This window comes from Grus americana, chromosome 22, assembly GCF_028858705.1.
Source record: "Grus americana isolate bGruAme1 chromosome 22, bGruAme1.mat, whole genome shotgun sequence".
Lineage (NCBI taxonomy): Eukaryota > Metazoa > Chordata > Aves > Gruiformes > Gruidae > Grus > Grus americana.
Genome location: NC_072873.1, coordinates 2612982 through 2626184, shown reverse-complemented (window position 1 = coordinate 2626184; position 13203 = coordinate 2612982). Strand labels below are relative to the sequence as shown.

Here is a 13203-nt window from a genome sequence, read left to right as displayed (position 1 = left end):
ACATTCATCTACAGCCTGCCCCCCCGGCGAGGTCAGTGCCGCAGCCTCAGCCCAAACCCTGTGCTCCAGGCTCCAAGGGCACCGCGTGGCCGCTGCCCCCTCCCCGGGCAGCGCTGCAGGCAGCTGCCAAGCCCTGGAGCTCTGCCTGAACCCACAAACACCCCCCAGTGCAGGGTGAGCTGTGCTGCTGCCTGCCAGCCCCGGGCAGGAGGAGCGGGGACGCCGGCTCGGTTTTGCTGCACTCCGTGCGCGGCAGGACAGGGACAGCAGAAGGACCCTCACCCACCGACACGGCACACCCTGACTACGGGCGATAGTGTTTCTTGGAGAACAAGCTCACCATCTGCTTTGCTAGGATTAGGCTTTCACAATAAGCAGGCACCAAACACCTGAAGCAGGAGCACATATTCCCCTCCTCCCAAGTCCAAACACCTCCCAGGTGGAGAACGTCTGGGACTATTGGGAAGGAGCAACACGGCAATGCAGGGTGAGCCCGGGAGGGAGAGCAGTAACCTGCAAAGAGTCACAGTGAGATTTCCCCCTCGCCCACCTCTGCAGAGGCTTCACCCACAAATGCTTTGGCTTGTGCACACCGGGGCGTCACCGGTTTAAACTCATCTCCAGTAGCATCCACTGCAGGGAGAAGCCAGCCATGGGGAGAAGGGATCAGCTGCGGGGCAGGGGGGGAGCAGCAGAGCCCGACAGAAGGGTTTAGGGTTTCCAGGAGGAATAGTGTCAGCTCTGAGAGGTCCCCAGTACACAGACAGCACTTGGAGTAAGCCCTTCAGAAAACAGACACTCCACCCCAAAGAGGATTTGCTAACATTTGCAGCCTTCCAGCCATTAAATCACATCATTACTCAGGAAATCTTTCCCATATACCATATTCCCCTCTCCCCTACGGAGGCTGCATCAGGGAGCGCTTCCCCAAACACAGCAGAGGTGAAGCACGAGTACCTGCAGCCCCCAGCTCCTCAAAGCCACGTGTGTTGGGGGGGTCCTTCCCCCCAGCAGCATATGGGGAGCCCAGCTTTCGTTTACACCGAGACAAAAAGCAGAGTCTGTTCAGAGCTCCGCAGTGTGCAAAGTGTGCACACCAAGACAGAAAGGCCGTTCTTCTCATCCAGAAACTCGGCACAAATAAAGCATCGGATAAACACCTGGACTCCGTCCCAGCAACACAGTTGTTCCTCTTTCCCTTCCTGCCCCCCCCAGTTGGAAGATCACTTTATTAATGTAGTAGGCTGCTACCAGATGGAGCAGCGAGGAATGCCAAGAACAGATCACTGGCTCCTTATGATGCTCAGAGCTGCTCGCTAACTTTTTCCAAGCAAGGAGTTAGCCCAGAGGTATCAGGCTACTTGCGCTGAATGGAAAAGCGAGGATCTTAACAGTGAGAAATCTGCCAGGGAGGTTCTTTGGGTCATCACCAGGAATTGGAGGTTTTACAGCTCCCATTCAGTCGCTGTGCCCCAGTAACACCGGGTGCTAGGTCTAGGGAAGCTGTGAGCCAGGAGCCGCTTGCCCTGACTCAGCAAAGAGGAATGTCAGCCCCGAGATCCCCGATCCCCGCAGCCACCACCATGCCAGGTGTGGTTTCTCTGCAAGGAAAGTCAACTCCTTGAAGGAAAGCTGAAGTCACTCAAGTACGGCAGATGGAGGGAGCGGGGACCCTGCCGACACACCTACGTAAGATATTTTTGGCAGCATTGCTTAGCCTTTAGCCCCTTTTTGAGGGGGAAAAAAATGCAGTTTAGCGAGGGGGACGGAGATGCAGCAGCACCGTGATTTCCTTGTGCTCTGCACTGGTGGGGCAGCCCGAGCCAGGACCACAAAGGGGAGCAGAGGGGCTCGGCCAGCAGCACCATCTCCCCGTGCACGTTCAAACAAAGGATGCTGCGCTTGTCAGGCCAGGCTGCTTCTCCTTGGTGGGGGAGGAGGGACCTCTGAGCAAGTAGGCCATTAACTTCCTGCCAGCTAGTCTGCAGCAGTAAGGAAATTAAAAAAAAATCCAGCACTGTGGGGTGTGCAGGCAGCAAAGACAGCCCCTCTGATCAGCCGTGCTCCAGCAGCAGGATGCCAGCACAGGGGACGCACGCGTGCAGCCGCAGCGGGGTTTTCTGAACAGAGATGCAGCTAACAGGGCAATTGCACGTACATCAGCATGAATTCAGGCAAACCCACAGCTAAAGATAAAGTCTAACCTCAGGTCTCGTCTAGATGTCCTCAAGGGAGATGAGCAGAACAACCTCGTAGCCAAGACCGAGGCAGAAAAGGAGCCTCCTGCGCAGGACACTGCTCCTTCTCCCCACCTCGCACAGCTCCACGCCCGGGCGTACGCGAGCTCCTCTTCGCATTTCAAGCGGCAGCGCTGCCCAGCGATGTCTCTGAAGATGCCGACTCCCCACACTGAATACATGGCTTTGAACTCTCAGACAGGATTTTCAAGGCACAGATTTGTGCTTGCACACTGAGCCACCACCGAGGCGAAGCAGAGCCGGCAGTCACCAGGAGGGGACCGGAGCCCTGCTGCTGTGGGTACCAGCTCCGTCCAGGACCCACGGCTAAGGGACACAGCCCCGATCCCCCAGCCTCAGCCCTGCCAGCTGCAGCACAGAGCTCCGTTATCCCTTCAGCACAAGGGGGAAGAAATTAAAGCCTATATATAACGCATATTTGGGAGCAGCTGGTCCCCTGGAACACACACACAGTCCCTTGCAGCCAGGCTCTCCCCCTGCCTTTTGTAGAATCATAGGACCTTTAAGGTTGGAAAAGACCTTTAAAATCATCAAGTCCAACCGTCACTTTGTTTGCAGAAGTCTCAAACTTCACCTGGATATTGCCCTTCCTCCACTTCAAGTTCAAAGTGCTCATGTAAAAAGATGAGCCCAGCCTTGACTGCTGCTTCCAGTGAACAACCAGTCACCCCAGTACCCAGCTGACATCAGAAGAGGCATGGTGAGGAGGGTGGAGATGGTCACATCTGCCACCAAGCCAGTTCCCAGTGCTGATGGGCACGGGGAGGGCAACGGGCAGAGTTAACCAGCCACCTTCTTGAAAGGCTTCACACAGATTTACTGCTGGGGTAATGTCAGATAGGGAGGAAGCCCAGCCCTCTTCCTCCTGCTCTCTTGAAGAAAGAAACTCAGGAATTTGGCAGAAGGCCACGGCTCAAACAGAGGAGACCCTGTGCTAAGGCATGTTCAGAAAAGCAGCCTTTTCCCTGCCAGGATAAACGTTGCTTTTCCACCCCCTTCTCGGGGGATAGAAGATGTTGCCCCTCAACTCCAACATCAGGAAGAGCCGTTTGGAAGGGGTGGGCTCCTTCTGGGCTGTCCTTTGCCAGGCACTCACCTTGCCCAGACGCTTCTTCCTCCTCAGGATACTCCAGGAGCAGCAGCTGAGAAGGAACCAAGCCCACGTCCTCTGCCTGGAGCTTCCCTTCACCCCAGGTCCAGGCATCAACACCGTACAGCCTCCGCCCCGGCAAACAAGGGGCTGGCAGCAGAGCCGGAGGCAAACCTCACGTGCCGGCAGTTTTCAGCTGCTCTCGCTTTGCTTTAAGGCACAGCCAGGCAAGGTAGGAAGAACAAAGCACTAAACACGGGTTTCTGTGCACGGTTTGAACATCCAGGGCTACCCTGGGTAGAGGCAAGAGCCAACTGCCTCTGCTGCAGGGAGGCTGCTAAAGGGTTAAGACAGCAAGCCAGCATCAAAGGGAGCTCTTAAGCAGAGGGGGTTGAGAAACTGAGATGGGTCGAGGTTGCACAGACTCCTTGGAATCTCAGGAATTTCCCATTATTATCCCACTTCCCTTCCAGCAGCCCGGAGGGAGAGAGCACAGGCGGGGACCCCAGGCCCATCCCTATGGCCAGAGGCAGAAGCACCAGGGATGGCGGTGCCCAACACACGGTGCCAGGCAAGGCTCTGCCAGAGCCCGTACCAGGGTGCCCACGGTCCAGAGAAGAAAGCTTTGGTTCAGGACACTACAAGAGGTCTTATCTCCTGCAGCTCTCTGCAAGTGAAGGTCTCAAGCTCACAGATCCCAGGCTGGTTGGACCACCACGGCAGGGTGAGACACCCACGCAGTCCAAGAGTCCCTCGAATCGACAGCTCGCCCTGCCTCAGACCACGGGGTTCCTCCCACGCTACGCCGGGAAGTTCCCAGTTTCACCTCTGACACTGGAGCTCCAATAGTGCTGGTGGCCCCCATACAGCTACATAACCAGGAGTTATTTACTCCTCTTCACACCACTGCCACCCTGCATTTCAGGTGAGATCCCAGGACACAACCATTACCAGCCAAGACTCGAATGCTACCAGTCTCATCCCAGTTCAACAGAAGTTTTGACTGTTATTTGTCCAAGGTCATCCTCACCAACACCTAATATCAGCAATAACCAACTTAAAAACCCGCTTCTGGAGCGCTTTTGTGCCAAGGCATCATACAGCTGATGGTCTTACTGCTTCTCCTTTCTCCTCGCCTTAGACATTAATAGGGTAATACCCATCTTACAAGGATGTTGTCAGGATTAAAGTTTTGTAAAGTACTCTGTGAACAGACAATGCTAGACAAGTGCCAAGTAGTATTATGTTATCTAATTTTCTTTCTAAGAACTATTAATGTCTAAGAAGCAGCTACCAAAAAATCTCATTGCAAAGCTGCTTTATAGACGTTAAGAAACACGTCAGGCACGTAGAGCTCAGGACTGAGTAGGGGCTGGCATTCACAATGCAGGGCACAGTTAAGGGTCCTGCTTCAGAGGAAAAAACAGGGGCCGGTGAACACCCACCACTCAGAAGTAGCTTGAAAGATCCAGGAAAGCAAACTGAGGTACAGGCAGCTGCCCTCACCCTACCTTGCTCTGCCTCCATCTCCCCCACACCGCTCAGGAGAGAAGGATTTTGCATTCAAGCTGTATTTACCTCCAGATGCATTCGCCTTCGTAACCCCCAGGGCAAGCGCCAGTAGATGAGGGTGAATGCCCCTGGCCATGAGCCCAGCAGTGACACACGCGTCCCGGCACAAAAGGACATTTCTCCTCTCCCCAGACACCTGTATTCACCTGGGCTGGTATACACACCTTTTTATTTCCCCTTCTTTAAGGGGATACAGATTAAGATCAACTCCATGTAAATGCCTGCTTGTATTTGAATTTTATTCACCTTTTGTCTGTTCAAGCTGGAACTGGAGAGCAGCCATCAGCTGCCATTTAAGCCTGGAAAACACTGTTTTAATACTGGTATTAATTGGCCAGTGTGACCCCTTCAGCCAGGGCTTCACACACATTCCCAGAAAATGCTGCAGAGCAGCAGGGAAAGCGTTTCTGCAGAGCTCGGGGATCCCCACACCCCTCATTTCAGGGGGGTCAGGACCTGGGCTTAAGGAGGAGGGTCCAGCAAATCCTACAGCACCTCCCGGGCCCAACACTTTCTCAGCAGCAATGAGAGCAGGCAGCAGACACTTACGCATTGCAATACGGCTTCTTCTCGTAGCCCTTGTAGTTTTTCATGTTTAGGGTCATCTTGCAGGTCTCGCAGTGGAAACATGCTTTATGCCAGAACTGGAAACAGAGACAAGAGAATCATTAACACGAGTGACTTGCAAAACAGGGCCACGTCCCACTAGAATCGCACAGCTCAAACTCAGCGGCTCCTCCAGCCTAGAGATGTCAGTGATGGCATCTACGAGCCCTACAAAACCTAGAGGACAGACAATATTCTTGCTGGTCTGGGACACAAGTAAATCCCCCCCTTACCCTCCCAATGCATCTTATCTCAAGAGGGCAGAAACACTTGAGATTTGCATTATGGCAGCATCTTGCCTCCTTGTCTCCAGACCAGGAATTCATTGGGCTCGGCCAAATACAGAATAGGAGAAGCCTCCTACTCAGGAGCCACAACACAAACCCCTGTGAGCAGAGAGACCGTCAGCAGAGTTAGCAGCTGTGGTTTGCAGGCTTCAAAGTTGCTGCTTTAGGGGTTTTTTGCTGATGTTAGCCAAGAGATAGCCAGAAGAGCAGGTCAGGTGAGGCTGCAGAGACACCAAGCCAAGGAAACAAAGACAGAGAAGGAAAGGTTCTCATGAGAAGCAGACAGTCTGACACTGGCGGCTCAAAGGTCCTCACCAGATACCACCCTTCTGCATGCGGCTTCGGTGGCTGATCCCCAACCTCAAACCCTACGGCCCCAGAGGATGCAGGATCACCCCAAATGCTCCTCGCCTCCCCCTCTCCCTGCAATGGGGCTATCAAGAGCTACTGCTGCTCTTGCCAGCTCTGCCTCTTAACACAGGGCAGGGCTGGGGAGACAGCACCAAGGAAGAGGAGCTTCCAGCCTGATGCTTTGGTGAAGGTAGTTTTTGCATCCTCTCCCCCTCAGCTCTTGCACCAGCAGCCTCAAGTTGCCCCCCCCAGCCAAGCTGGGGTCTGTCACCTCCGTTTAACCCAGAGGCACACTCAGGCTCAAGGCTAAAGACAAACTCCCTGAAACTCAGATCATGACCCTGCAGTAGGGGTTGAACACCTAATGAACTCTAAAAAGAGCATTTTAAATTTTTAGGGCTACTCTTAAAGAAATTATTGCCACTTTGCATTTAACCAGCCCGAGTGGCTTCCCAGGCTGGAAGGAGCCCGATGAGAACCATCAGAGCTGCTACCAAGCAATTCTGCAAGGTTGCTCAACCCCACGCAGACCACGACTGATGCCCTGCCAGTCACCGAGCCACCAGACTTCACGCTTCCTCCAGCAGCTACAGCCATCGGGACTTGAAGGGACCAGATCAGGCACCGCAGAAAGGGAAGCACACAGGTAGGAGCTGAGCTGACCCCCGCCCCATCCTTCAGCAAACCCCCTGCACAGCACACAAACTGCCCTGCATCACCCTGCAAAGCCAGGGAAAGAACAAGCCAAAAGTCACATTAGCAGCTCATAATACCAGACTACAGTGGGACACCCAGGCACACATTTAATATGCAGCGAGCAAAGCCAAGGAGGACAGCTGGCAGTTGTTGCTATGATTTCCACCCTTAAGCTTTTAAAAAAAGTCATTTCTACCACTGCAACTACTGCCTCGGTCTGCGTTGCTGCAAGGAGAAGGCAAGAGCCAAGCCTAAGCCCTTGTGCCACCTACCCACGGGTACCACACCCCGGTGTGCAAACACCGCCGCGGCTCTCACCAGACTGACTCAGCCCAGAAGGACAATTTGCCTCGTTTCAGTTGCTCAGAGCAACGTATTTGTTCTTTTTCTCTAGTTCTACGAGTTCCTCCAGAGCTTGGCACTAACGGCAAGGAGGGGACTTCTTACTGCACCCCGCGCTGCTCTGTACCAACACCCTCGTTCGCATCCAGCCTGCACAGGATTATTTTCCTCCCTCGCAGCTTTCAGCCTCTTTAAGGAGGGACAAATCAAGAGCTGAGTCCCGAGTTCTTTGGGCATCTTGAAAGTTACAGCCTTTCGGTTGAGTTACTGCCACATCAGAGGTAACGAACAGACCTCTCCAAGCTTGTCAGCCATTCCTAGCGCTGCGATAGCTGTGCATAAATACCAGAGATGCCACTATAAATACGTAGAGATGAACAGACAGCCAACATGACTTCAGAGCCTCTTCCTCCGAGGAATACCCAGGCTCCCAAGAGCCAAGGAGTATCTGGCGAGGCCAGCTGTCCCCCTCCTGCCCGGGGCAGCCTCCACAATAAGCACAGCAGAAGCGATGCACTCAGGCAGCCTTCACCTCCAGCCAGAGAGCAATTAATGCTTATTCTTGCCTCGCTTTGCATTAGGCATTGTTCAGAGGTGTTTCTGTCCCGCGGCTCTTACAAAGGTCTCTGCAGCAGAGCTACCCCACCTCTAAATTTGCTGCCACTAAACTTGGTCTTACCACTGGCAGTATTAACACTAGATCCAGGAATCTAAGCCAGCACTAAAAGGAGGGCTGCAACACAGCACCGACACGGGGGAGCAGCAGTTATGTAGGCTTCCAGTAACGCTACCGCTCACCCTCTAGCTCAGCTGCAGAGAAAGAGGACAAGTTTCAAACAGGTTTTTACAGGAGCATTAACGCCTGCGCTTTCCAATTCCAAGTTCGAAGCGTTCTGAACATCTGGAGCCGATCCCAGGTACAACTGCGCGGCACAGCTCACCCCATACATCCCAGCGTGCCGTACTCCACGAGAAGCCCGCTGGCCACAGCCCAGGCAGGCTGCTCCTGCAGAGATGGAGCCCTTCGAGCAGCTTTGCCGCTCACAGCAGACTAGATCTGGGGACAGAGCTCACAGCCACAGCACACGTTGGTATGTCCATTTATAGCTCATGCTACGGCCGCACAACATCCTTCGGCTAAGCAAACGCATTGCTCTGCACCTGGGAGCAAGCATCACTCAAAGCGATGACATAAGGAGAGACTCCTCGGGCTGAAGGCAAATCCTTGGTCAGGTACGACGTGCTGTAACAGCTAATTCTAACTTCCACTCATTTTAGAAAAAGCCACCCGACATCAGGTTTACACGGGTTCAAGCAGTTGCAGCTGTAACCACCAAACCCTGCGCCACCAGCTCCAGCGATGGGCGGCACAGGAGATGTCACTTCCCCAGCGGAAGCCGGCCACATCACCCAGCACCTTATCTGGAGAGCTGGCGGGGCACGTGGGGAGGGATGGGGGAAGGGAACAACACCCATTTCCCCAAACCTGAGCAGGGCATTTGCCTTTTGCAAGGTGACGAATGAAAAGTCAAGAGGCAGACCTCACAGGAGGAGTTTTACCCAAGTCAGAGCTGTCAGCAGGCAGTCCCACTTCTCTAGCTGCTCTGCATTTGTAAAGCCTGATGAAGCAGCAAGTTTTCCTCATTTGCTGTAAATCTCAGCAGGGAAATGGACTTTCCCGATTTCACTACCAGGAGAAACCCAAGCACATCTGCTTGTCAACACACCAGCACAGGCACCGAAAGCTCAAAGGCGGCAACAGGCAGACTTTTCCTCCCAGAAGCCCTTCGTTATTGCTGCCTGTGGTTCAACGTATGCAAACAACACCAGGACTGCCCTTTCGACTTTGCTCGGGGTAGAGAGAAAACAGGGGGACAGCCACTCTAATAACACCGTGCTTATGCCACGCTTTTACGGGAAGTGGGTAGGCTCTTCCAGCCGCCATCTCACCAGCCAGAAACCCCAGGAAAAATCAACACAAGGGGAATTAGCCAGGGGGGAGCCGTTTGGTTAGGGGTGCGCTGTATTGCAAGGCTGAACACACAATGATCTGTAACAAGAGGAAGCTAGTAAGACCTGCAGAAGTACAAGATGATGACTGCAGCCTCCTGCCTGCTCCCAAACAGCTAGAATAGATGATCTCAGGATGCACAGCAGCCCTGCCCTCACAGCAACCCAAACCCCAGACACCGGCTGCACAGGAGGAAGCAATGGGTCATCCCCCCTTCCCTTCCAATTAGCCATAATTCGGATACCCCGCAGCACCGGCTCCAGAAGACAGAGCCGCTTCACTGCTCCCAACAGCCGGGACAGTTCCGGGACACAGGGCTGATAGTTCAGCTTCAAACCATTCCCAGCTTAAGGAAGAAACATCATCTGTTAAAAATGCGAGTAACAGGGTCTGCTGAAGCTCAGGAATGCCGCTGCCGAGATCCACGCATTCTTTGAGTTACTTTTTTTAGTCCCTAAACTGGTCGTCCCAGAAGCCTGGAAAAGGAGGGGGAGGAGGGAGGCTCAGCTCTCCAGGAGGGAAATCCCACGGGAGCTCTGCAGCATGGGGGACGGCGACACCACCGCCACCTCCAGCTTTCATGGAAGCTTAATTTTTGATGGGAAAATACTCAAAAAAAAAAAAAAAGAGACTCAAAGCATTCCCACACCACGTTAAGGCAGGCAGCACAAGCCATAAAGATTGAGTTCTGGAATAGACGAGTATCAATTGGGATGGAAAATGAGGAAAAAAAAAAAAGCAAAAAGCTCGGCTAATGCAAACCAGATGAGGCTCCCGGTTTCAGGGGAAGCGTTAACTGTTGCTTTCCATCGGCCTCCGCACGCTGCAGCTTCCCACGGCGCTCGGGCCGCTGCTGCTTTTGAATTATATATAAGAAAAAGCCCCAGCGACCGCTCGGGCAAAGAGCTCCCGTCCGCGGTACGGGGAGATGCCGCCTCCGGTAGCCCATAGCTGGAAGGAGCGTGGGTCCCGATCCCGCGGGATCAGCCGGATCCCTACAGCGGGGCGATCCCCACATCCCAGAGATAGGGGTGGGCAGCGTGGAGATACCCCACGGCGATGAAGAAGAAGAGGAAGGAGAACAAGAACCATCCCACCCAGTGGCCCCACGGGAGACCTCACAGACCCCACCACCACCACGGAGAACACCCCCACACCCACGCGTGGCGCTCACCTTATCCAAGCAGTTCACCTTCTCGGTGGGATAAACGATCTTGCCGCAGCGGGCACAGTTGGGGTTCATAGTTAAAACACGGGGGGGGGGGGGGGAGTGCTCGCTCCCACACCGGCGCCGCCGCTTCCTCTGGGCCTCCGCCCGCGCCGCCGCGACCCTAAATAGGCGGGGGGGGGGGGCGGGCAGAAAAGGAGGAGGGGCTCCGGGGGCGCGCGCGCGGAGGCGGAGCGCCCACCCACGCGTGCGTGCACGCACACGTACACCCTTCCCCGCTGCGCAAATCGCGGCGTGGGTGGGGGGAGATTGGCGTGTCGTGTGCGTGGTGTCACCCCCCCCCCCGCGCCATTCTTTTTCTCCTCTCCGTGTGGTATTTTGCACGCGTGCGCAGCCCCCTCCCGGTTCCACGCGCGGACAGAGTCCGCGCGTGGAACCGGGAGGGGGCTGCGCACGCGTGGGGACGCATTAAACGAGCGCCCGGCCGTTACAGTGGCAGGCGGGGGTATAGCTCAGTGGTAGAGCATTTGACTGCAGATCAAGAGGTCCCCGGTTCAAATCCGGGTGCCCCCTAAAAAAACCCTGGATTTTTGGATTTTTTTTTTCCCCCCCCACCCCACACGTGTGATTCTACCTTAATAATTTTAAGTGACGCGTTAAGCGTCCTGAAAGCTTCACACTGGTGTACGGTGAGCAGTCTCCCTTTGGGTAGCCATTTGGTTGGGGTCTGGCATCGAGTTGTTTCAAGGTGCAAGAGTTACGAGGGAAATAACAATTTTTTTTTTTTTTTGTTAATGGGAAACCAATCCACAAAGGCAGAGCGGAGACCCGCGTGGGCGAGTGGGAGCACCCTCATCTCTGGTGTGTGGTTTACCAAATCCAATTCCCAATCAAGTTTAAATTTTTAGTGTAATTTTACTGAAATGCATCAAGACGAACGTGAGCGGGAGCATCTTGACCTCTGCAAGGCAGGTCCCAGTCCCAGGGGGTAACATACAGCCCCGGTTCGGGTGGGTTTTTCCTGCACCCTTCCACCATGCCGTGCAGTCAGTCAGGTCGGCAGCGTCGATTCCGGTCGATTCAGGTTATTATATTACAGAAGTCTCAGTAAAAACATTAATTCAGTTTCTATCAGGAGATAACGACACCTTAATTCCCCCAACGTTCTCCCTTCCCGGAGCCTGTTACAAAAGAACAAGCCTTGGCAATCGCTATTTGCAGGCAGGCTTTAATAAAGCACACCCACATCAAACGAGGCTGCGCTCGGCTCTCTTCCCCCTTATTCATTTCAGGATACGGCTTAAAATTGGCTTCCTTCATTTTAAAAGCAGTTTATCTGATCCTCTCACAAAGGCACCCACTCCTTCCCTTTCTGATCACCTCGCCCAACGCTTCCCAGCCCCCCAAAACAGCCTCCCACCCTTTCCTGGCCCATCACAGCTTAAAATAAGATGATCTTTTCTGCTTATCTAGCTCTTTGGGATATTGTGGGCGGTTTTTCCTCTCTTGGCTCAGGAGACGCTGCTGGGTGAGAAAGTCTCTTCATCACCCAGACGTTTTGGGCGCACGCACTGGTTCATCCTCACCCCTGCACGTGGCGAAGCTGCTGCTGCTTCCCGGGGGCAGCCGAGGGCATCGCTCCGCCGAGGTCCGGCTCCAGCTGCAGGTTTTCTTTCTCTTTTTTCTTTTCATGAGCTGCATCACGTTTGGTGTCCGAAGCATCAGCCCCCGGCCCCTTGATTGGGTTCACCCCACAGCGTGGCCTGTGCTTTCCTCCCGAAATCCCTCCTTCCATCCTCGAAGATTGCAATACATTTACGTTGTTATGCCAGACAATGCTTCGGTACGTGTCTCTCATTAGCTACAAACCACATGTTTACTGTTAGCGGTTGATTTTATAGCCATGAAATGACAGGATACTTCTGAAGTTATTATCTTAAACATGTATTTCCCATTATATGCTTTCAAGCTGTCAGGATGTTTTCCCAGCTCTACGCAGAGGGCTCAGAGGACCAGGTAGATGTAATATTACAAGCAGCGTCGCTTGTGCTTTTCTCCTGAAATTAGATTTAGGCAATCCCTGACTAAATAAAAAATCGTTCATTGCCACTAGGCAAAGATCTCTTTTCCTTTGTGGTTAAATTACACTGGAATTTGCAGAATCGGTAGGGCCAAAAAAATCATGTGGAGGCAAAACCCAGACAAGGGCAATTCCTTCTGATAACGCAGAAAAATTCATTTCTTGACTTGCTGTCAAGAGATGCAGCACGCTGCGGCCGCTCGGCTGCTAAAGCCGCTCCCGGCAGGAGCCGTGAATCGCGGGCATAAATCGGCTGCCTGCGAATGTTCGTCACCAGCTTGGAAAATAACTAATTACTGCTCTTGCTCCCGCTCTTCTGCTCAGGCTCTTGCCCCCCAAAATCTCTGCGTGTGGCTCCCCACCAGCCTGGGCTCTGCCGGTCCCCAAAGTGCCCATGGGGGTGGCGGGGGGGACACACCCGGTCCACCGAACCTTCTTGCTCGGCGGCTCCGGGCGAATGTCCCCGCAGCCCCCGTGGTGCGAGCGGTACCGGGGGGGCCGGGCCCGGGTGGCCTCGGCAGGACGGGCCCGGCGGCGGCGCGGGGAAGGCGACGCGGAGCAAAGCACTGGGCGGGCGGGGGTATAGCTCAGTGGCAGAGCATTTGACTGCAGATCAAGAGGTCCCCGGTTCAAATCCGGGTGCCCCCTTGTTTTAATTTTGCCCCCCTTTTTTCCTTCTGCCTTTTTTCTCTCCCCCTCCCCGAAAAACAAAATTCTAAAAAGAAGGGTTTTCTCCCCAAAT

The 13203-nt window shown here is 54.0% G+C and overlaps 1 protein-coding gene and 2 non-coding genes across 3 annotated transcripts in view; 2 read left to right on the top strand and 1 right to left on the bottom strand.

The window, feature by feature from the left end:
* LASP1 (LIM and SH3 protein 1) overlaps positions 1 to 10514 on the bottom strand; it is a 33821-nt gene extending 23307 nt beyond the window's left edge. Inside the window, exons 1-2 of the mRNA XM_054801684.1 lie at positions 10388 to 10514; positions 5470 to 5564 (exon numbers count right to left, since the gene is read on the bottom strand). Of these exons, the coding sequence (XP_054657659.1) occupies positions 5470 to 5564; positions 10388 to 10456 (164 nt within the window). The 5' untranslated portion in view covers positions 10457 to 10514. The remainder of the gene's footprint in view (positions 1 to 5469; positions 5565 to 10387) is intronic.
* A 368-nt stretch (positions 10515 to 10882) lies between these two features.
* Positions 10883 to 10954, top strand: TRNAC-GCA (transfer RNA cysteine (anticodon GCA)). Its single transcript has one exon. It is a non-coding gene; the product is annotated as a tRNA-Cys (tRNA).
* A 2083-nt stretch (positions 10955 to 13037) lies between these two features.
* Positions 13038 to 13109, top strand: TRNAC-GCA (transfer RNA cysteine (anticodon GCA)). The gene has a single exon. It is a non-coding gene; the product is annotated as a tRNA-Cys (tRNA).
* The last annotated feature ends 94 nt before the right edge of the window (positions 13110 to 13203 follow it).